This window comes from Myotis nattereri (assembly GCF_964212035.1).
Source record: "Myotis nattereri genome assembly, chromosome: 8".
In the NCBI taxonomy this organism is placed as follows: Eukaryota; Metazoa; Chordata; class Mammalia; order Chiroptera; family Vespertilionidae; genus Myotis; species Myotis nattereri.
This window is the reverse complement of record NC_138083.1, coordinates 58028871-58049016: the sequence shown is the minus strand read 5'-3', so window position 1 is coordinate 58049016 and position 20146 is coordinate 58028871. Positions and strand designations below refer to the sequence as shown.

Below are 20146 nucleotides of genomic sequence, written 5' to 3'. Positions count from 1 at the left end.
CAAAGGAATAGGCAAAAACTACTTTTATTTATACAAGTAAAAATCTAGCTGAATGAAATATTTTACATGAGTTAAATAGCTATAAGTAGCATATCAGTATGGAATATACTACTAAAAAATAGAAAGCAAGCAAAAAAAAAAAAAAAGAGCAAAGCAAAGCTGAAGGACAGATAAGTCATGAGAACATTTACAAGGTGTCTTGCTAGAGGTAGGAAGTGGGACAATGATATACATGAAATTCTAACAGAACCCAACACTCAAATGTTTTGTGGTTCTAAATCTTACTTCACCATCAAAAGACTTCTGTGAACCAAAGGGAAACTATGTCCCTTTTCCTCTCTGCTTTAAGACATAATATTCAGCAACAACTCATATCTCTATAAAAGAGAGAGAGAAAAAGAAACTAACTATGGTACAAAGGTTCCAGAAAAACACATCTAAGAATACCTCTTTATCTGGACATCAAATTACCAAAAAACTTTAGTAAAAAGGAGAGAGAAGTTGTTTCTGTATTGACTGATTTTTCTTATCCAGAGTCACTTGAACTGGAACAGATTCCTAATAATTCCTAATAGTTGAAAAAGGAACTTTATCTTACTTCAATATCAATGTTGTTGAAAGGTCCAACTTCTTTTGATGTACGTTTTTCATTTCCTTTTGGGCCATGAATATAGTAATGATAAATATGCCTAAAATACAGAAAAATAACTTTATACTTTTAACTCACATAAAATTATAGTTCATATATTCTTCTACCAAAACAAATCTATAACTACTATTTAGCAGTACCTAATAGACACTATATCAAGCTTTTTAAAACATATATCCCATTTAATGGTAAAAACAATCCTGAGATGCAGGTACTATTGTACCTCATTTTATACATATAGAAATTGGGGTACAAGGAGTTTATATAATTTACCTAAGGTCACAGAACCTAAGACTTTGGAAGAGAAGAGGCTTCAATACAGGCCTTCTTATTTCAAAGTTCACATACTTTATATTTCCAAGAAATATAATTAAAAAAAAAACAACTAGAAGGCAAGAGGCTACATTTTTACTTGTCAGGGATGTCAAGGACTCAAATATCAAGGAGTATATAGGTTTGGATATGTTTAAGTTATGTGTGCAACATGAGAATATTATTCTATAACACCTATAGTTCCTCTCCTATAGCACTGAAAAAATCTTATCTTAATATTCCCAAACAAAAAAACCAAAACACTGATGCATTCATTATTATTCCACTGAAAATCACTTCATTTTTAAACTACTACTTTATTTTTAAGTAAAGGTTAAAAATGACTATATTCTGGTGACATTTTATTCAGGGCTAAAACATACCAAATCTATAATTATTCCTCAAACAGGAAGTTGCAATCTTCCTTCATATAAATTTTAATTTTAAAAAAGAATTAATTATCCTAGCTACTGTTTAAAATACTATTTGATAAAAGAAAAATCATTAAAAATCATGAGATATTTCTTCAGACATATCAAAAGTGTTGGCATTATTATCAAAGATAAATTACAACCATACATTAAGAAAGTTATTCTTTGTTAGTGCAGGCGTATGTCCTAATTATATGTTTTATATAAACACACTAGAGGCCCAGTGCATGAAATTCGTGCATGGAGGAGAGGTGTCCCTCAGCCCAGTCTGCACCCTCTCCAATCTGGGACATCCCTCTCACAATCCTGGACTGCTGGCTCCCAACTGCTCACCTGCCTGCCTGCCTGCCTGCCTGCCTGGTTGCCCCTAACCGCTTCTGCATGCCAGCCTGATCACCCCCTAACCACTCCCCTGCCAGCCTGATTTGACGCTTAACTGCTACCCTCCTAGCCCAATCGCCCCCAACTGCCCTCCCCTGCTAGCCATCTTGTGATGGCCATCTTGAGACCATATGGGGGAGGCCATCTTGTGTGAGGGCATGATGGTCAATTTGCATATTACCTCTTTATTACATAGATAGACTTTTTTCATATTAATAGACTTGCTGCAAACAGAATATCTACTATGTAACAGGACATACTGGGTATATAGCAGTGCATAAAAAAAGACATTCCAATAGGGGAAAGCAAACAAAAAAATAAGTAAAATATATGGCATGGAGCATTATGACAGATCTATAACAGAAGCGCAAAAGAGAGCTATGGGAATGATGGCACTGAATTTGATAAATTCTGGCTTATTTTTATCAAAGATGTCCCAATGCCTGTGCCTCAAATATCAACCAATACATTACAGGTGACCAATAAATATTTACAGAATAGGAAACAATTTTAATGCTGACATCAGAGTACTAGTTACTATACTTAAAGGAAGAAAATGGGACAGGAGCAAAGCAGATAGCCAAGAAGCTTCAATGTACCTGTAATATTTTCATTCTTAAAAACAATAAGTAGAAACAAGTCCTCAATCAAATATAAATACTTACGCCAACTGTCTTGTCCAAAGATGGAAATAATTTTTCAAGTATGGTATGTGTTCTGATTGTACTCCTGTGATAACCACAGCAGTAAAGCTAACTTTTTCCTTCTCTTCTGAGATAAGGCAATGTAAAAATCTTTCATCATCATTTGTAATGTGAACAGAGTCACATGGCTGCAAGAATGAATACAAATAAAACATTACATACACCTTAATTGTAATTACAGAAATATAATATTTTGTTATTCACTCGGATACCTTCAAATACAGTGAGGACAAAGAAACTTTTACACAGATTGCTAAACTGGCAAACATAAAAGAGTATCCTACCATAATGGTAAACCAATTTTAGAATCATGTAGAAAGGGGAAAGAAAAAGAAATACTGAATTTTAAAATGCTGAGAAAAATTAAGGACATTTACTCTAGAATGGAATGAGTCCTTGCTTGGGATACCTACCACTTAATTTGGTCAAGACCAATGCCCAGCTCTCCATGTTTAAGAAACCTACGATGGGCAATGGACCTAAACAGATACTTTTTAAAAGAGGACATATAGAAGTCCAAGAGACATATGAAAACATGCTCAAAGTCACTAATCATCCAAGAAATGCAAATCAAAACCACAATGAGGTACCATCTCACACCTGTCAGAATGGCTATCATCAACAAATCAACAAATGATAAGTGCTGGCGAGGATGCGGAGAAAAAGGAACCCTCGTGCACTGCTGAGGGGAATGCAGACTGGTGTAGCCACTATGGAAGACAGTATGGAGTTTCCTCAAAATATTAAAAATGGAACTCCCATTTTGCCCAGTGATCTCACTTCTAGGAATATATCCCAAGAAACTAGAAACACTAATCAGAAAGGATATATGCATCCCTATGTTCATCGTGGCACAATTTACAATAGCTAAGATTTGGAAACAGCCTAAGTGCCCATCAACAGATGAGTGGATTAAAAAACAGTGGTACATCTACACAATGGAATACTATGCTACTGTAAAAAGGAAGGAACTCCTACCACTTGCAACAGCATGGATGCACATGGAGAGCATTATGCTAAGCGAAATAAGTCAGCTAGAGAAAGATAAATATCACATGATCTCACTCATTTGTGGAACATAATGAACAACATAAACTGATGAACAAAAATGGATCCAGAGACCGTCAAACCTCTGAGGGAAGGGAGGGGAGAGCGGAGGTAAGGGGGAGAGATCAACCAAAGGACTTGTATGCATGCATATAAGCATAAACAATGGACACAGATACCAGGGGAGGTGAAGGCATGAGCAGGGTGGGGTGGGGGGCAAAGTAGCGATAAAGACACATACGTAATACCTTAATCAACAAAGAAAACAAAAAAGAAAACTAGGATGCAGTCTGAACTCAGTTGGCTTAGTAAAGGCACTTGTGTAATAAAATCATCCTGGTCCTCAGTCCACTTTCTGAGAATATCTATAGCTTACAGAATGGAAGTGGGAAGAAGGGATTGGGGGGAGTGTTTGAGGATAAATGTTATAAACTTCTTAACTTTTACTATGAATCTATATGTATTAAAAATTGCATGAATATATAAATATATATACTATGTATGTTGCCACATACTAAAAACTTATAAAGCTACACACTGAACTATTATGTCTAGGAAAGCGACATTTTCTTTTGTTTAATAAGCATGTATTACTACTTTCTTAATAAAAACAAACCCTGCAAAAATATTGAACAATCCCTTACACTAAATCACTAATATTACAGCTACAATGTATAATATATTTTTATACACTTATTAGTGAGAAGAATAGTTTAGGTTTACTAATTATGCAGGTTAATTATCCCAATATTTATCAAGTACCTTCCAAATCCTATCTATGAGTCCACCTAGGCACAAGGAGATAGGGTTCAAGATAAATGAAAAAGTCCCCTTCCTCCTTACAAATTCCATCTAGTACAGTGGTTCTCAACCTTCTGGCCCTTTAAATACAGTTCCTCATGTTGTGACCCAACCATAAAATTATTTTCGTTGCTACTTCATAACTGTAATGTTGCTACTGTTATAAATCGTAATGTAAATATCTGATATGCAGGATGGTCTTAGGCGACCCCTGTGAAAGGGTCGTTCGACCGCCAAAGGGGTCGCGACCCACAGGTTGAGAACCGCTGATCTAGTAAGAGGTGAGAAATAAATTATAAAACAATGTGTCATTATAAAGATGTGAACCAAGAGCTACAGAGTTAAGTCACCCAATAGACAGCTCAATATGAACATTCCAGACCAAAGAGAACATAAAGGATTGGAGAATATAAGGGAAACACACTAGTTTAAAATATGATGAAAGATGAAAGAGAGAGTAGATAAACTATTTTAAAAGAATTAAATGTGGTGAATGATTAACAATTACTAACTGCTTGGTCAGGGGATGCTGTCAATTAAAAAGGGTAGTTATGAGAAGAAAAAGAGAGAATAAGAAACGTTAGGATAATGTTTGATTTCAGACATACCAAAAGTAAGTTACTTATGGAACCCTGGGAGAAGAAAATCCAATTGAATTTGGAAATGAGTATGCTAGATGGTACTCAGCCACCCATTTACACCACCTTTTTTTTTGTTTTCTTCCTGGCTCCAGAGAATGGAAAACCAAAAATCACATTTCTCAGACGCCCTTACATTTGGGGTTGTGGATGCAAATTAGGTTTTACCTAATTAGAAGCACTAGCCAAAGATTTTGAAGGGGAAAAGAAACAGCAGCCATTTCCTGAGGATTCTTGAAGGTTTTCTATAATGATGAAAGATACTAAAAAGACCATTATCCTGGTTCCAGCTTTAAGTATAAGCATTGATACAGCACTGGTTATGCCAGACATTCTATATTCCAGTGTTGGAGCAACTGTGACAGCAAGGCTTTTCCAACCCCCAAATCACAGGTAAGGCAGTGTGTTTCTGAATTCCAGAACCAGATCCTACTACAGCCATGTGATTATAAACTATGTTGCAGCATCCCCTGCAGGTCAACTTGGACAGTCTTAAAATCATTCCACAAGGTTCAACCTAGAGTTCATTCCTTCATCCCTTCCAATAATCATGGAAGTATCTAATTCCCTTTACTAAATCCTTTTCTCTTTAAAGTGCCTGGAATAGTTCGCTTCCTTTACAGAGAGTTCAACCTGATTCAGTGTCTCAATCTTAACAGTCATTTAACAAGAAATAGATTTGAGAACTGTTGATATCAAGTGGCGCGCGCGCGCACACGCACACACACGCACGCACACACACACACACACACACACAGCAAGACCGTTGGTTATATAGAGATCAAGAACCACCAACCCCATACACATTTTTAGCAAATGCTAACAGGTCAGGGATATAAGAGGAGTTGGGGAGGGGGGGAAGAGTATGCTAGAAAGAACAAGTCAGAAAATTATAAAGACCAAGGTTCCATTAGTACCCATGAATTGTTTGCGGGGATGAAGTAAGTACAAGACACATGAAAAGCTGTCAGAAAGGATGACCCAAGAGACCTCAGCATACAGTTCTGAAAATCACTTAAATTCTCAATTCCTATTTTTTCACCAATTTTAACATGGCAAATAATATTTCCACCAATATACTTTAAAGCACTTTGTGATAGTAAAGTAATGTAGAAATGATAAAATGGAATACTACTATGCAAATACATTAAGATATATAAACTGTTAAATAAATATAACAAATTTCAAAAGAAAAAAGTGAAATAAGCGAAATAAAGAAATTTCCTGGACAGAGAAGAATGTTAAGCAATAGAAAACAGCGAAAGTATCCACCAAACAGGAAAAAAAAATGTCAGCTCAGTAGCAATATAAGAAAAGGTATTATTTTTACCTATCAAATTGTCAACATTTTGCTGCCCTCCCCACTTTTAAAATAAGAAAATGATTAAATAGGCACTTCCACATACTGTTGTTGGGAGTATATTTGATTTGGGTTCAACCTTTCAGAAAAGTTGTTTTATAATATATACTATGAACATTCATAAAGTTCATAGTATGTCACAGCTGTTAAAATTCTAACGATCTATACTAAGAAACATTATAATTCAGGCAAAATATTATGCAAAGGTATTCACAGCATTATCTTTATAATTATATAAATTAATATAAATTATATATATTTATAATTATATATACTCAAAAGAATAGTTAAGATATAGTACATTCAGTCCAAGAAATACCATGAAGCTATTTAAAGTGTGTTTAACTTAAAATGTTAATTTTTAAAAATTTGGGTTCAAAATATATATAATATAAAAGATAGACTAGAAGAAAATTCAACTAAACATTAAGTACCTTTTAATGGCATTTGAGATTTTTTACTTCTTTAAAATATTTTCTTTAAAACTTTCATATAGTTTTAGAATTAGACAATAATTCTTAAAAACCTCAAAATTACTTTAAAATAAAGATTTTAAAAATAAAAATTTTAAAGTGTTTTGAACGGTGAAAAAATTGAATACTAGTATAATAAATATCATGTACGTAATCAAGATTCAAGTTTATTAACATTCTAACTTATTAAAATGAGAATTTGAAAGCAAATTTCTAACAGAAATGAACTGCTCATTACTTTCTCTAAAGCTCTGATTTCCTAAAAGTCTATTATTCTACCCCTGTTTTCCACTCTAGTTCTGTGATTATACAACAAAGATTTAAAACTCAGTGCAAGGAAAAAAGTTTACAATCTTATGAGCACTTTCGAGGAGGCTTACTCAGCTTTACGAAAAAATGTATTGCCTAAAAACTTCCAGCCTGAGAAAACACATAATCACTTTTGCTATTCACATGATTAAAGAAAAAAAGAATAAAATTAAAGTAATTTAATTGTAAATTCCATACCTTCAAGGTTTTTAAAGCTACATTAGTATCTTAGATAGAATTAGGAAAAATATTCTTGTCCTATCATCCATACAAAACTTTTACAATTGAGTTAAAATGTAGTGTACCTTTCTGTTTCTAATAAATCCACTATATATTGACTCTTTATTTTTCTCCTTCTTCTCAAAATCTTCTTTAGAAAGCAAAAGCTCATGAACATCTTGGGAGTCTGCAGGTTTGCTTATCATCTGTTAAATATTAAGAAGAGTACTTTAAAAATGAATAAAAGTTAAACTGATTAAAACATTTAGAGTCAACCTCAAAATAGTCTGATCAACTTTCATTTACAAGAAAGTTTTTACTCACTCTGGCTGATTGTCCAACAAAGAAAACAGCCTGCTTTCCCCCAACACCAAAATAGGAAATATCACTATTTAAACTGCGTGGCACTGGTACTGGTCGAACATATCCTGAATGATCACTAAAATAAAACAGTAAATTAATGCGGTGATTTTAAACCAGCTACGTAGGCACAAAAAGAAGCTGTCACAGCACTTTTATTAAGTGTTAATAAAGTGATCCCCAAGCCAAATGATGCCCTCTTCAAAGATAAAAGAATCAGAGCCAGAAATCGAGACATCATCTCCTGTGGTCTGCAAACTGCAGCTCTTTGGCCCCTTGAGTGTGGCTCTTCCACAAAATACAACGTGCGGGCGCACGTACAGTGCGATTGAAACTTCGTGGCCCAGGCGCAGAAGTCGGTTTTCGGCTTGGGCGAGTCTATTTTGAAGAAGTACTGTTGATATTTGGCTCTGTTGACTAATGAGTTTGCCGACCACTGACAGAGGTTCTCAAAGTTTATTTACCGGACCAGCTACATTAGCATCAACTGCATACTCTAAGAAATGCAAATTCTTGGGTCTAGTTAAGTCAGAAAAATCTCCCAGCAAACAGAACTAAATATCTATCGACCTACCTATACCTCTACAAACTTTCCTTCAAAACTGTTTATTGCTTCAAAACTCATTAAAATATAGTCTGAAGAATAATGGAAATTATAGCAAAGGGAGTCTTAGTTCCATGTATCATGACAAATGAAGAACTCTAAGTGAACCTCCTACTGGCACCAAACTGGAGAGGAGACATCCCTGTTTTCTCAAAATATAGGCAAGATCTCTAGGGACATCATTGGCCAATATGAGAAATAAATAGAATTTGGAGTGAGACTGGAACCACTATTACACTAAACGGAAAGGTTAGAGAGCAGATGTGACACAGCTGTAAAGAAATAGAGAATATAAAGATACAGTCAAATAACTTACCAATAAGAAACAACAACAGAAAAAAAGGAATGAAAAATATCAAGTGGGTCTAACAGATATGAACAACTGAAGGAAAATATCACACACAGTTTAAGTGTAGTTCTAGAAAAAGAAGAGAATCGATAACAGCTGATTCTCTTGAACCACTAAAACAGGGGTCCTCAAACTACGGCCTGCGGGCCACATGCAAACACAAATATTGTATTTGTTCCCGATTTGTTTTTTTACTTCAAAATAAGATATGTGCAGTGTGCATAGAAATTTGTTCATAGTTTTTTTTTTAAACTATAGTCCGGCCCTCCAATGGTCTGAGGGACAGTGAACTGACCCCCTGTTTAAAAGTTTGAGGACCACTGTACTAAAAGATGGGGCTCTACAGATTCAGACCAAAAAAACCTAAACAGGATACATAAAAAGAAATCCATAGCACAGTGAGCACCAAAAACAAAACAGATGAACTAGAAAACAGGCTGAGATATAAAACAAGTTAGCAGGCTTTGACACCAACAGTATCAGATGGTGGAATAGTATCTCCAAAGTGCACAGGGAAAATCTGTGAACCTAGAATTGTGAACTAGAGCTAAATAAAGAATTTACAGATAAAAACTAAAGGAATTTACCATTAAGATATTGACTCTAAAGAAATGTTTCTACAAGCTGAGGATCGAGCCAGCAACCTGGGCATGTGCCCTGACCAGGAATTGAACCAGCCACCTCTTGGTTCATGGGTCGATGCTCAACCACTGAGCACACTGGCCGGACAATGTATTGAAATTTTTAACAAACTCAATCTAAATTTCTATATGCAGCAAAAAATAAAAAAAACCTTTAATGGAGCAGGAGACAGAGGGGAAAATACAGATTTTATCACACACACAAAAGCTGAAAAATTCATCAAGAGCAAAGTTATTTATAAAAACTGTTGAAAGACCTTCAGGCATGAAAATGATGTTAAGATTTACACAAAGGAATGAAGACCACCAGAAATGGTAAATATGTGAGTAAATAAAAATTGACTCAAGCAGATACTTTTATGCCAATGGTGATAGCATATCTAATATGGAAGATTACCTTAACATGGTAAGTACAAAGATAACTTTTAAAATGTGCTGTTTGAAAAAAAATGCTGTGTATAAATTGTGAGATTTCTAAAAAGACAGACTTGAAATGCTAGACAACAAAAGTATTACTCTGGAGAGGAAGTGGTCAGAGCTAGTGTTCCAAATTCTTTAACATGGCAGGAGGGAGATATGCAGGAGGTAGTTGATCGATGAAGTTTTTCTTCTGCTCAATGTTTCTATCTCTCTATCCCTATCCTTTGCTCTCTCTATAAAAATCAATAAAAACATGTTTTTAAAAATTTCAGCCCCAGCTAGTTTAGCGCAATGGATAGAGCATCGATCGGCCCAAGGACTGAAGGGTCTTGGGTTTGATTCTGGTCAAGAGAATTTCTCTCGGTTGCAGGCTGTATCCCTGGCCCTAGTTGGGGTGCATGCAGGAGGCAACCAGTAGATGTGTCTCTCTCACATCAGTGATACTCTGTCTCTCCCCATCCCTTCCAATCTCTCTAAAAAAAATCAATGGAAAAATATCCTCGGGTGAGGATTAACAACCACAACAAAAATTTCAGTACATTTAAAATGTTATGCTCAGCTGGTGTGGCTCAGTGGTTGAGTGTTGCAGTTTGATTCCTGGTCAGGGCACATGCCCCGGTTGCAGGCTTGATCCTCAGTAGGCGGGGTGGGGGTGGGGGGGCGGGTTGTGCAGGAGGCAGCCGATCAATGATTCTCTCTCAGCATTGATGTTTTTATCTCTCTCTCCCTCTCCCATCCTCTCTAAAATCAATCAATCAAATGAAAAACAAAATGTAGTTAGCTGTACTACAGTCATAAAAAAGAATGAAGTTCAGAAGGATTCTACAATACGAATAAACCATGAAAGCATTAAGTGAAAGAAATCAGATATAAAATGGCAAATGTATGATTCTTCTTAAATGAGGTACCTAGAATAGGCAAATTCATTGAGACAGAAAGTAGAATAGTGGTTACCAGCAACTATATGTTGTCTACAAGAAACTAATTTCAAATATGACATAGTGATATAGGTAGTTTAAAAGAAAATGATGCATGGGGGAAAAAAATGTATGAGTAAAGATATACCATGCAAACATGAATGAAACGAAAGATGGAGTAGTACAAATATCACATAAAATATGCTTTAGAGTCAATATCTTAATGGTAAATTCCTTTAGTTTTTATCTGTAAATTCTTTATTTAGCTCTAGTTCACAATTCTAGGTTCACAGATTTTCCCTGTGCACTTTGGAGATAATATTCCACCATCTGATATTGTTGCTGTCAAAGCCTGCTAACTTGTTTTATATCTCAGCCTGTTTTCTAGTTCATCTGTTTTGTTTTTGTGTTCACTGTGCTCTGGATTTCTTTTTATGTATTCTGTTTGGGTTTTTTTGGTCTGAATCTGTAGAGTCCCATCTTTTAGTGGTTCAAGAGAATCAGCTGTTATCAATTCTCTTCTTTTTCTAGAACTACACTTAAACTGTGTGTAATATTTTCCTTCAGTCGTTCATATCTGTTAGACCCACCTGATATTTTTCATTCCTTTTTTTCTGTTGTTGTTTCTTATTGGTAAGTTATTTGAATGTATCTTTATATTCTCTATTTCTTTACAGCTGTGTCACATCTGCTCTCTAACCTTTCCATTTAGTGTAATAGTGGTTCCAGTCTCACTCCAAATTCTATTTATTTCTCATACTGGCCAATGATGTCCCTAGAGATCTTGCTTATATTTTGAGGCGAATCTTTTGATCTCGGCGTGTCAGCATTTTGAAAAACCCTAAATTAACTCTGGTTCCATGTCACATATAGAAATTTTTTGATATTTGCAACCATAGTAAAACAAAGATTTATATTTTTGATATTTATTTTATATATTTAAATGCCATTTAACAAAGAAAAATGCCACTTAACAAAGAAAAATCAACCAAAAAAATGAGTTTGCGTGTCATAGGTTCACCATCACTACTTTAGAGCAAGACAATTACCAGAGACAAATAGTATTACATAATGATAAAAGGGTCAATCCATCGAGAAGTCATAACAACCTTATGTATACACACACAAAAAAACACAGGTTCAAATTATGCAGAGCAAAAATTTAGATAACTAAAAACATAAACCTGCAAATAAACAGTGGACTTCAATACCTCTCCTCTTAGTCACCATCACACAGAAAATCTGTATTGATATCAAAGAACTGAAATATTATTAACCAATTGAATATAACTGACATTCACGGAACATTCCTCCAAATAGCAGCAAAATACACATTCTTTCCAAGGACACATAGAAAAGTCACCAAAATAAACCATATTCTGGTACACAAACCAAACCTCAAGAAATCTAACAGAACTGAAAGCATAAAGATTATGTTCTCTGACTATACTGAGATCAAACTAGAAATCAAAATACCAACAAGAAAATCTACTGAGACCACTTGGAAATTGAACAACACATTCTTAAAACAATCCATGGATCAAAGAGCAAGTTGCAAGGAAAATAAGAATTACACTGAATATGAAAGTGAAAATAAAGCATATCAAAACTTGTGAGATGCAGCAAAAGTAGTCCTGAGAAGAAAATTTACAACATAAAATATTCATCTTAGAAATGGTCTTAAATCAATTATCTTAAGATTCCATATCAAGATTCTACAAACAGCAAAATAAACTCAAATAAAGGACATAATAGAGGTGAGAGCAGAAATCAATTAATTTGAAAACAGAAAAATGACAAAGAAAATTCATCAAAATGAACACCTGTTCTTTGAAAAACATTACCAGCAATCATATGGTAATAAACTTGAAAATTTAATGAAATAAGATTAACTCCTAATAAAATGACTTGCCAAAACTAAACAAGTAAGAAATAGTCTAAATATTCTTCTAAGTCTCTGAAAGAAATTAAAGCAATAGTTTAGTTTCTCCCACAAAAAACCTATCAGACCCAAATGTTTCCCTAAGTGAATTTAAGTTGTAGGAGTATAAATTAAATAGAGGCCCGGTGCACAAAAATTTATGCACTGGGGGGTGGGGGGGGTGGGGGGGGGAGGTCCCTCAACCCGGCCTGTGCCCTCTCGCAGTCTGGGACCCCTCAGGGGATGACCACCTGCTGGCTTAGGCCTGCTCCTCGGGGGATTGGGCCTAAACTGGCGATCATACATTCCTCTGGCAGCCCGGCAGCCCTCGGGGGATGTCCACTTGCCAGCGGGGAGCAGGCCTAAGCTGGTCGGACATCCTTAGCGCTGCTGAGGAGGCAGGAGAGGCTCCCACCACAACCGCTGTACTGGCAGCCATCAGCCTGGCTTGTGGCTGAGCAGAGCTCCTCCCATGTGAGAGCGCACTGACACCAGAGGGCAGCTCCTGCATTGAGCGTCTGCGCCCTGGTGGTCGGTGTGTGTCATAGTGACCAGTCATTCCCAGTCTTTCTGCTGTTAGGGTCAGTTTGCATATTACCCTTTTACTATATAGGATAGAGGCCTGGTACACAGGTGGGGGCTAATTGGTTTGCCCTGAAGGGTGTCCCGGATCAGGGTGGGGGTCCCGCTTGGGTGCCTGGCCAGCCTAGATGAGGGGATGATGGCTGTTTGCAGCTGGTCGTACCCCCTTCAGGGTGGGGGTCCCCACTGGGGTGCCTGGCCAGTCTGGGTGAGGGGCTGAGGGCCATTTTCAGGCTGGCGGGCGACTGAAGCTCCCAACCTCTGCTTTTATTCTTTTTAATTCTGGGATTTATTTACCTTCTATGGCTGTCACTGGAGCTGAGAGCCAGCTTTAGTTCTGAGGCTGGCTCCAGCTTGAGGCCTCCACTGCTGAAAGCAGGGATCTGGGATTTGTTTAGCTTCTATAACTGAAACATTGTTGCACCCAGAGCTCAGAGCTGGGCGGCAGCAGGAGGGGAACCTTGGCTTCCTCCATCGCCGGGGCAACCAAGCCTCATGTTCGCTTCAGCTGCCTGACTGCCGGCCGCCATCTTGGTTGGCAGTTAATTTGCATATCGCCCTGATTAGCCAATGGGAAGCGTGTCGGAGGTACGGTTAATTACCCTATTTGTCTTTTATTAGATTAGATACAATCATTTTGGAAAAACAATTTGTCGTTACCTTTTAAATTACAATTTAATTTTTTTGAATAAATCTTTATTGTTCAGATTATTACAGTTGTTCCTCTTTTCCCCCCATAGCTCCCCTTCACCCGGTTCCCACCCAACCCCATGCCCTTACCACCCCGCCCCATTATCCTTGTCCATAGGTGTAAAATTTTTGTCCAATCTCTTCCTATAGCCCCCACACCCCCTTCCCCCCCGAGAATTGTCAGTCCACTCCTCTTCTATGCCCCTGATTCTATAATATTCACCAGTTTATTCTGTTCTTCAGATTTTTTATTCACTCGATTTTTAAATTCACTTGTTGATAGACATATATTTGTTGTCACTTTGTTTATAATTTTTATCTTTACCTTTTTCTTCCTCTTCTTAGAGAATAGCCTTCAGCATTTCGTATAATACTGGTTTGGTGGTGATGAACTCCTTCAGCTTTTTCTTGTCTGTGAAGCTCTTTATCTGGCCTTCAATTCTGAATGATAGCTTTGCTGGGTAGAGTAATCTTGGTTGTAGGTTCTTGCTATTCATCACTTTGTATATTTCTTGCCACTCCCTTCTGGCCTGCAAAGTTTCTGTTGAGAAATCAGCTGACAGTCATAAGGGTACTGCCTTGTAGGCAACTAACTGTTTTTCTCTTGCTGCTTTTAAGATTCTCTCTTTGTCTTTTGCCCTTGGCATTTTAATTATGATGTGTCTTGGTGTGGTCCTCTTTAGAGTCCTCTTATTTGGGATTCTCTGCGCTTCCTGGACTTGTAAGTCAATTTCTTTCAACAGGTAGGGGAAGTTTTCTGTCAATATTTCCTCAAATATGTTTTCAATATCTTGCTTTCTCTCTTCTAGCACCCCCATAATTTGGATGTTGGTATGCTTGAAGTTGTCCCAGAGGCTCCTTACACTATCTTCATATTTTTGGATTCTTTTTTCTTTTTGATTTTCCCGTTGGGTGTTTTTTGCTTCTTCGTATTTCAAATCTTTGACTTGATTCTTGGGATCCTCTCATCTGCTGTTGGATCTCTGCATATTATTCTTTATTTCAGTCCGTGTATGCTTAATTTCTGATTGGTCTTTTTTCATATCCTTGAGGATCTCACCAAATTTCTACGAGGTTTCTAGAAGATTTTTGAGTAATCTTATAACCATGGTTTTGAACTCTATATCTAGTATTTTGCTTTCATCCATTTCTTTCATTTGTGAAACACCGTTATGGGGTAGGACTTGCTTCAGTAGGGCTTTGGTGCTCACTGAGTCTGCTCCTTGAGTGTGTCTCTTATGGATGTGAAGAGTTGTAATCCGTTATCCTCTCTAAGGAGGTGCAAGGTCAGGCACTGTCTGGGGCTGCCCAACAGGGCTACAGAGACATATGCAGATTCCTCCTCTTTGTATGGAGTTTGGAAGTGCCCAGACGAGGCCCAGCTGTGAAGCAAGGCCGCTGCTGCTGCCAGGTAGTGGGCCTTCTTTTGGAATCTCTGGGGCTCTCTGACCCAGCTGCAGTTTGTTTTGGGCAAAAGGACAGGCCATTCATATGCAAAAGTCGATGAGCACAGCTTGGATGGGGTTGGAAATTGGTGGGGCAGGGCCTCTGGGAATCACCAGGGCGGAGCAAAAAGCAATGGCTTCCCTGAACCAAAGAAGTCCCTGGTTCTCTGTGTCCTGCCCACCCATGCAGGAACAATGAATGCTGCAAGCACCTCTAAGAGTAAGTCGCCCTCACGTTATTAAGATTAATCCTTAAATTTGGGTGACTTTCCTTTACATAAGAAATACCAAAACAGGACATGAACAACTACTAACTACTTAATAAGAACGCCAATAGATCTTCCCAAGTATGTTTGCTAAAGTACACAACATAGCTTAAATATCAAAAGACTTGTGGATTATTGCTTACTAGAATTGAGTTAATATCCCAAAGACCTGAATCATTATATTCCTGAGAATTTCTAGTATATTTTGTTTCCTCTACAACATTTTATTCAGGATATTTTTTACAAACACATTCTGATGTAAACTCCTGGCTAGATTCTATTTCCTACCAGTTGTAAATGTTTCGTAATGCAGAGTCCCAAAAGTAGAATAATAAGACCCAAAAGTAGAGTAATAGAGCTCAACAGAAATACGTACGTTAGACATTTAGACATTTTTAAGTGGTATTAGTGATTTCTAATGCCTATTTTAAAACCATTCTACTCCTCCAGAGGCTACACAACTTCCATCAAACTTAGTAACAAAAAAGGGAAATGCCTCAAAGTACTCAACATATCAACATAACTCCTACATATTTCAGAAAATGCAAAAACAATTGTTCAATGAACAGGCACAATATGATTTATGTAGTTTTGACAATTTCTAAACTAAGTTTTAATCATAAAAATTCTATAATATAAAAATCTAAATAAATGTTAACATCAAAACCTCCAATGTATCATGTATAACTAAAGAAATATGAGTTCTTATCCTTATTAAAATACCCAGCTGCCCATAAAAAAGTGAGTAATGTTTTCTAACCTTTCAAAATCTCCTTGCCTTGTAAACTTGGACAGCCTATACACAGCCCAGTTATTAAGCTGTTTAGAGGTCATTCCTCTTCCATTATCTATCACTGCAACAGCAGGTTTTCCTTGTGTTTCATCAAAATGCTATAAAGTAAAACAAGTTCAAAAAGACAGAAAGAGTCAAATCAATATTAAAAACATGAAAAGTTAAATATAGGAAAATGATTCAATGGGCTCACTCATACATTTCTGGTGGAATTATAAATTAATACAACTTTCTTAAAGGCACTTCAGCTGTATATATATAAATCAAAAGTCTTAGAAGTCTTCATGTCCTTTAATCCAGAAATTTCATTTCTTATATTTACCTTGATGAATTAATCAGAGATGCATACAAAGACTTATAAGGATGTTTATCCTCTCAGCATTGGTTACAATGGCTAAAACACAGAAAAAAACCTAAATATGCAATAATAGTAGGCTAATTTATATTATATTATACTAGAGGCCCAGTGCATAAAATTCGTGCATGGATAGGGTCCCTAGGGGCTGCTGGCTGCCGGACAGGGCCTCCCTTCCCCGGCTGCAGGCCGCCGACCAGGGCCTGCCTTCATTCCACGCCACCCCCTGGTGGTCAGCACACATCATAGCAAGCGACTGAACTCCCAGTCGAACTCCCGAGGGGACACTTTGCATATTAGGCTTTTATATAGATTTCATACTATAATATAATTTATATCATAGCCAATAAAGTAACCTGCAGCAATGGTATATTATATTGCATAATATTCATGATATGGCAATGTTCTTACTGTTGAAGTAAAGAAGATCACAAACAACAAAATGTATACTATAATCACACATATGCACAGAAAAAAGGGCATGTGAAAATTTTAACATTAGATGAAGAGATATCAGATAATTATTTCTTTATTTTTTACTTTTTCCCCAATTAACTTGTATTACTTTTATAAAAGGAAAAGCTGAATTGCTTAATAGTATTGTTTTCTTACCAATTTGATCTGTATTTTTCTAATCCCAGTGTTACGAGAAGTAGCAGACAATGAATTGTCAATTAATTCTGCAAGAGCAAATGCTGGAAAAGAATGAGAAAACATTACTGCTTTAATTTTCCCTTCCAAATACTTCATATAAAATTTCATAGAAGAAATTATGAAGTACCTTCAGCCATCACTTTTATTTCCAAAATAACAAGAATTAAAGTATTATCCTGATCCTAATGATGCAATACATAATTAAAGGCATCATCACCAATCACCACCAGCATAAAAAAGCAGTCATCAACCAGTACTTATATAGCATTATATTGCATGAGTTAGCCAACCACGATTCCTGACCTCACAGAGTTAATAATCTAAAGACAGACATACAGACATAAGAGACAGAAGACTTTTACAATAAAAATCCAATAGTAAGTACTCTGTGGTATGTAATCACATCATGAAGAAGTCTAAAGTAAGTACAGAGTTATGGCGGCAAGTATAAAGTGACTCTAAATGTGTGTATTAATAGCTAATTTAGATATAGAAATCTTATGACAGCAACTTGTCTGGTTAACTGACACAGAACTGCTATTGATTTCCTACTATACAACCAACTGGATGTTCCATGATCACTGGCTCTGCTTTGTTCCAAATATTCTTTCTTCAAGGTCACTACTCAAATTATTTCTCACTTTTATTTCCTTTATTAGAAAAAAGAGCATAGCAAATGACTTACAGGACGGCTATGTTTATAAATTAGCTAGAAGTAAGATATGTATAAGGATCTGGTTAAGGGTAATAACTTTAAAAAATGGAAAAGGAACACTGTAGGAAATGGGAAGAAAAAAAGAGTTAAGAGTAATTTGGAAGAAAGAAATGAATACAATTTAGTACTTGATTATAAATAAAAGGAGAGAAAAAAGAAAAAAATCCAAGACAGTTTTGGGTGTTTGCTCCAGAACACTGTACAATTGGTCATATTTCCCATAAAGAGAAAATTTAGAGGGAGGAAAGAAAAATTCAGTTTTGGAGGCAATGCTCTACCACTATATCAAGTTCAATGAGTAAAGGTGCTCCAAAGGGAGTTGGAGCAGATATCGCACTTAATTGGGAGAATAAAGATAGCTACAGATATTTTTGCTCTACTGACATAGAATAGTTAAAGCTTGGATCAATAGTTAAAAGAAAAGCATAAAAAGAAAAGATCAGCATGACCTGAAGAGACGTCCACCATAAAGAATAACCCAAGGTAACACCAAAGGCAAAGGAAAGAGAATCAGGGAAAGACCCAGGAATCTATAATAAAAGCATAATATGCTAATTAGACTGGACAGCCAAATGACCTTCCAGACGACCTTCCAGATGAAGTTGGGGCTGTGAGGGAAGCCTGGGTCCTGGGTGCCTGCTGGCGGCCGGAGGGAAGCCCGGGTTCTGGGTGCCAGAGGGAAGCTGGTGGTGACGGCAGCTGGGGGAAAGAAGGCCTACTCTTACACGAATTTCGTGCATCAGCCTCAAGTATAATATAAAGTGACAAAAATCAAAGCAAGTGAGATTCCCTGCTTATTCATATAATGATGATAGGAATGAAAACTGGTTAAAACCAATCTGTATGTTAATTAATCTCTATCAAAAGTCATAGAAATGAATATTTCTATTGACTCCATGATTGTACATTTAGAAATTGATCCCCAGAGAAAGAATTTAAGGACCCACTATTTGCCAGGCATTGTGCTGTGAACTGAACACAACAGACAAAAATCCAGTTCTAGTGGAGTTAACATTCTAGTGAAGAAAGGTGGGAAATCAAATATAATTATACTAAATAAGAAAATTATTTAACATCTTAGAAGGTAATATATGCTATGGAGAATAGAAAGAGCAGAGAAGAGAGATAAAGAACAGTAAGGCATAGAGGGAACGTAGTTACAATTTTAAATAGGGTGATCAAGGTAAGTTTTGCTAGGAAGATAACATATAAACAAGACTTGAATGGGGCGAGGGAATGTGACAGGGGCTAGCTGGTGCAAGAGCATACCAAGCAAAGGGCCCTAAGCTGAGAATAAAGCTGTCACCAGAGTGGAATGAACAAGTAAGAGGAGCTGTGAAAACAAAGGTAATATGATAGTGCCTCAGACCTAGTGTTAGGTATGGAAATGATGAGAAATAGTCATTTCTAGATAAATACAGAAAACAGTGCCAACAGGATTTTCTGACAGATTGAATGAAATGTATGAACAAAGGACAATCAATTTGATTTTTGACTTTAGCAACTAAAAGGACAGAGCAATGATCACTTCGAATAGGAAAACTATGTAGTAATAGGATTTAGTGAACAGATCAGGGTTCTCATCTTAGATATTCAAGTGGAGATGCCACATGGACAATTGCTGGATAGACAAAATTTGGAATAAGGCTATCATTATTATCAATTTTTAACTAAAAATGACCATTTCTCACAACCTCCATTTGAGGGTCATTGACATAAAAAAAATGGTATAGTCTTTAGAGCCACAAGATTGGATGGGATCACTGAGTGAAGAAATAAGAGATAACAAGACTAAGGGCTAAACCCTGAGGCACTTATTTCAACATTAAGAAGGTGGGGAGATGTGTCAATTATATCTCAAAGAGTAAAAAACAAAAAAAGGTAGCGAAAGAGGAGAAGAGAGAAGGCAGTTAGTGGCAGAAAGAAAATAGAGTGTGATCTCTCAAAATCCAAGTGAAAATTATACCAAAGAGGAAGAAGTGATAAACTATCCTATATAATACACAAATGATCGTTACATAACGACCAACCTCGTAACAACCAGATCACGGATTAGCAGGAGGTAGGGCAGCGAGCTACAAGCAGGCAGTGGAGAGCTACAGGAGGCATC

The 20146-nt window shown here is 36.6% G+C and overlaps 1 protein-coding gene across 1 annotated transcript in view; it reads right to left on the bottom strand.

Moving 5' to 3' along the window:
- SMCHD1 (structural maintenance of chromosomes flexible hinge domain containing 1) overlaps positions 1-20146 on the bottom strand; it is a 147243-nt gene that overhangs the window by 106067 nt on the left and 21030 nt on the right. Inside the window, exons 4-9 of the mRNA XM_081097766.1 lie at positions 17280-17362; positions 16280-16410; positions 7649-7763; positions 7411-7530; positions 2439-2605; positions 599-689 (exon numbers count right to left, since the gene is read on the bottom strand). Coding sequence (XP_080953892.1) covers positions 599-689; positions 2439-2605; positions 7411-7530; positions 7649-7763; positions 16280-16410; positions 17280-17362 — 707 coding nt within the window. The remainder of the gene's footprint in view (positions 1-598; positions 690-2438; positions 2606-7410; positions 7531-7648; positions 7764-16279; positions 16411-17279; positions 17363-20146) is intronic.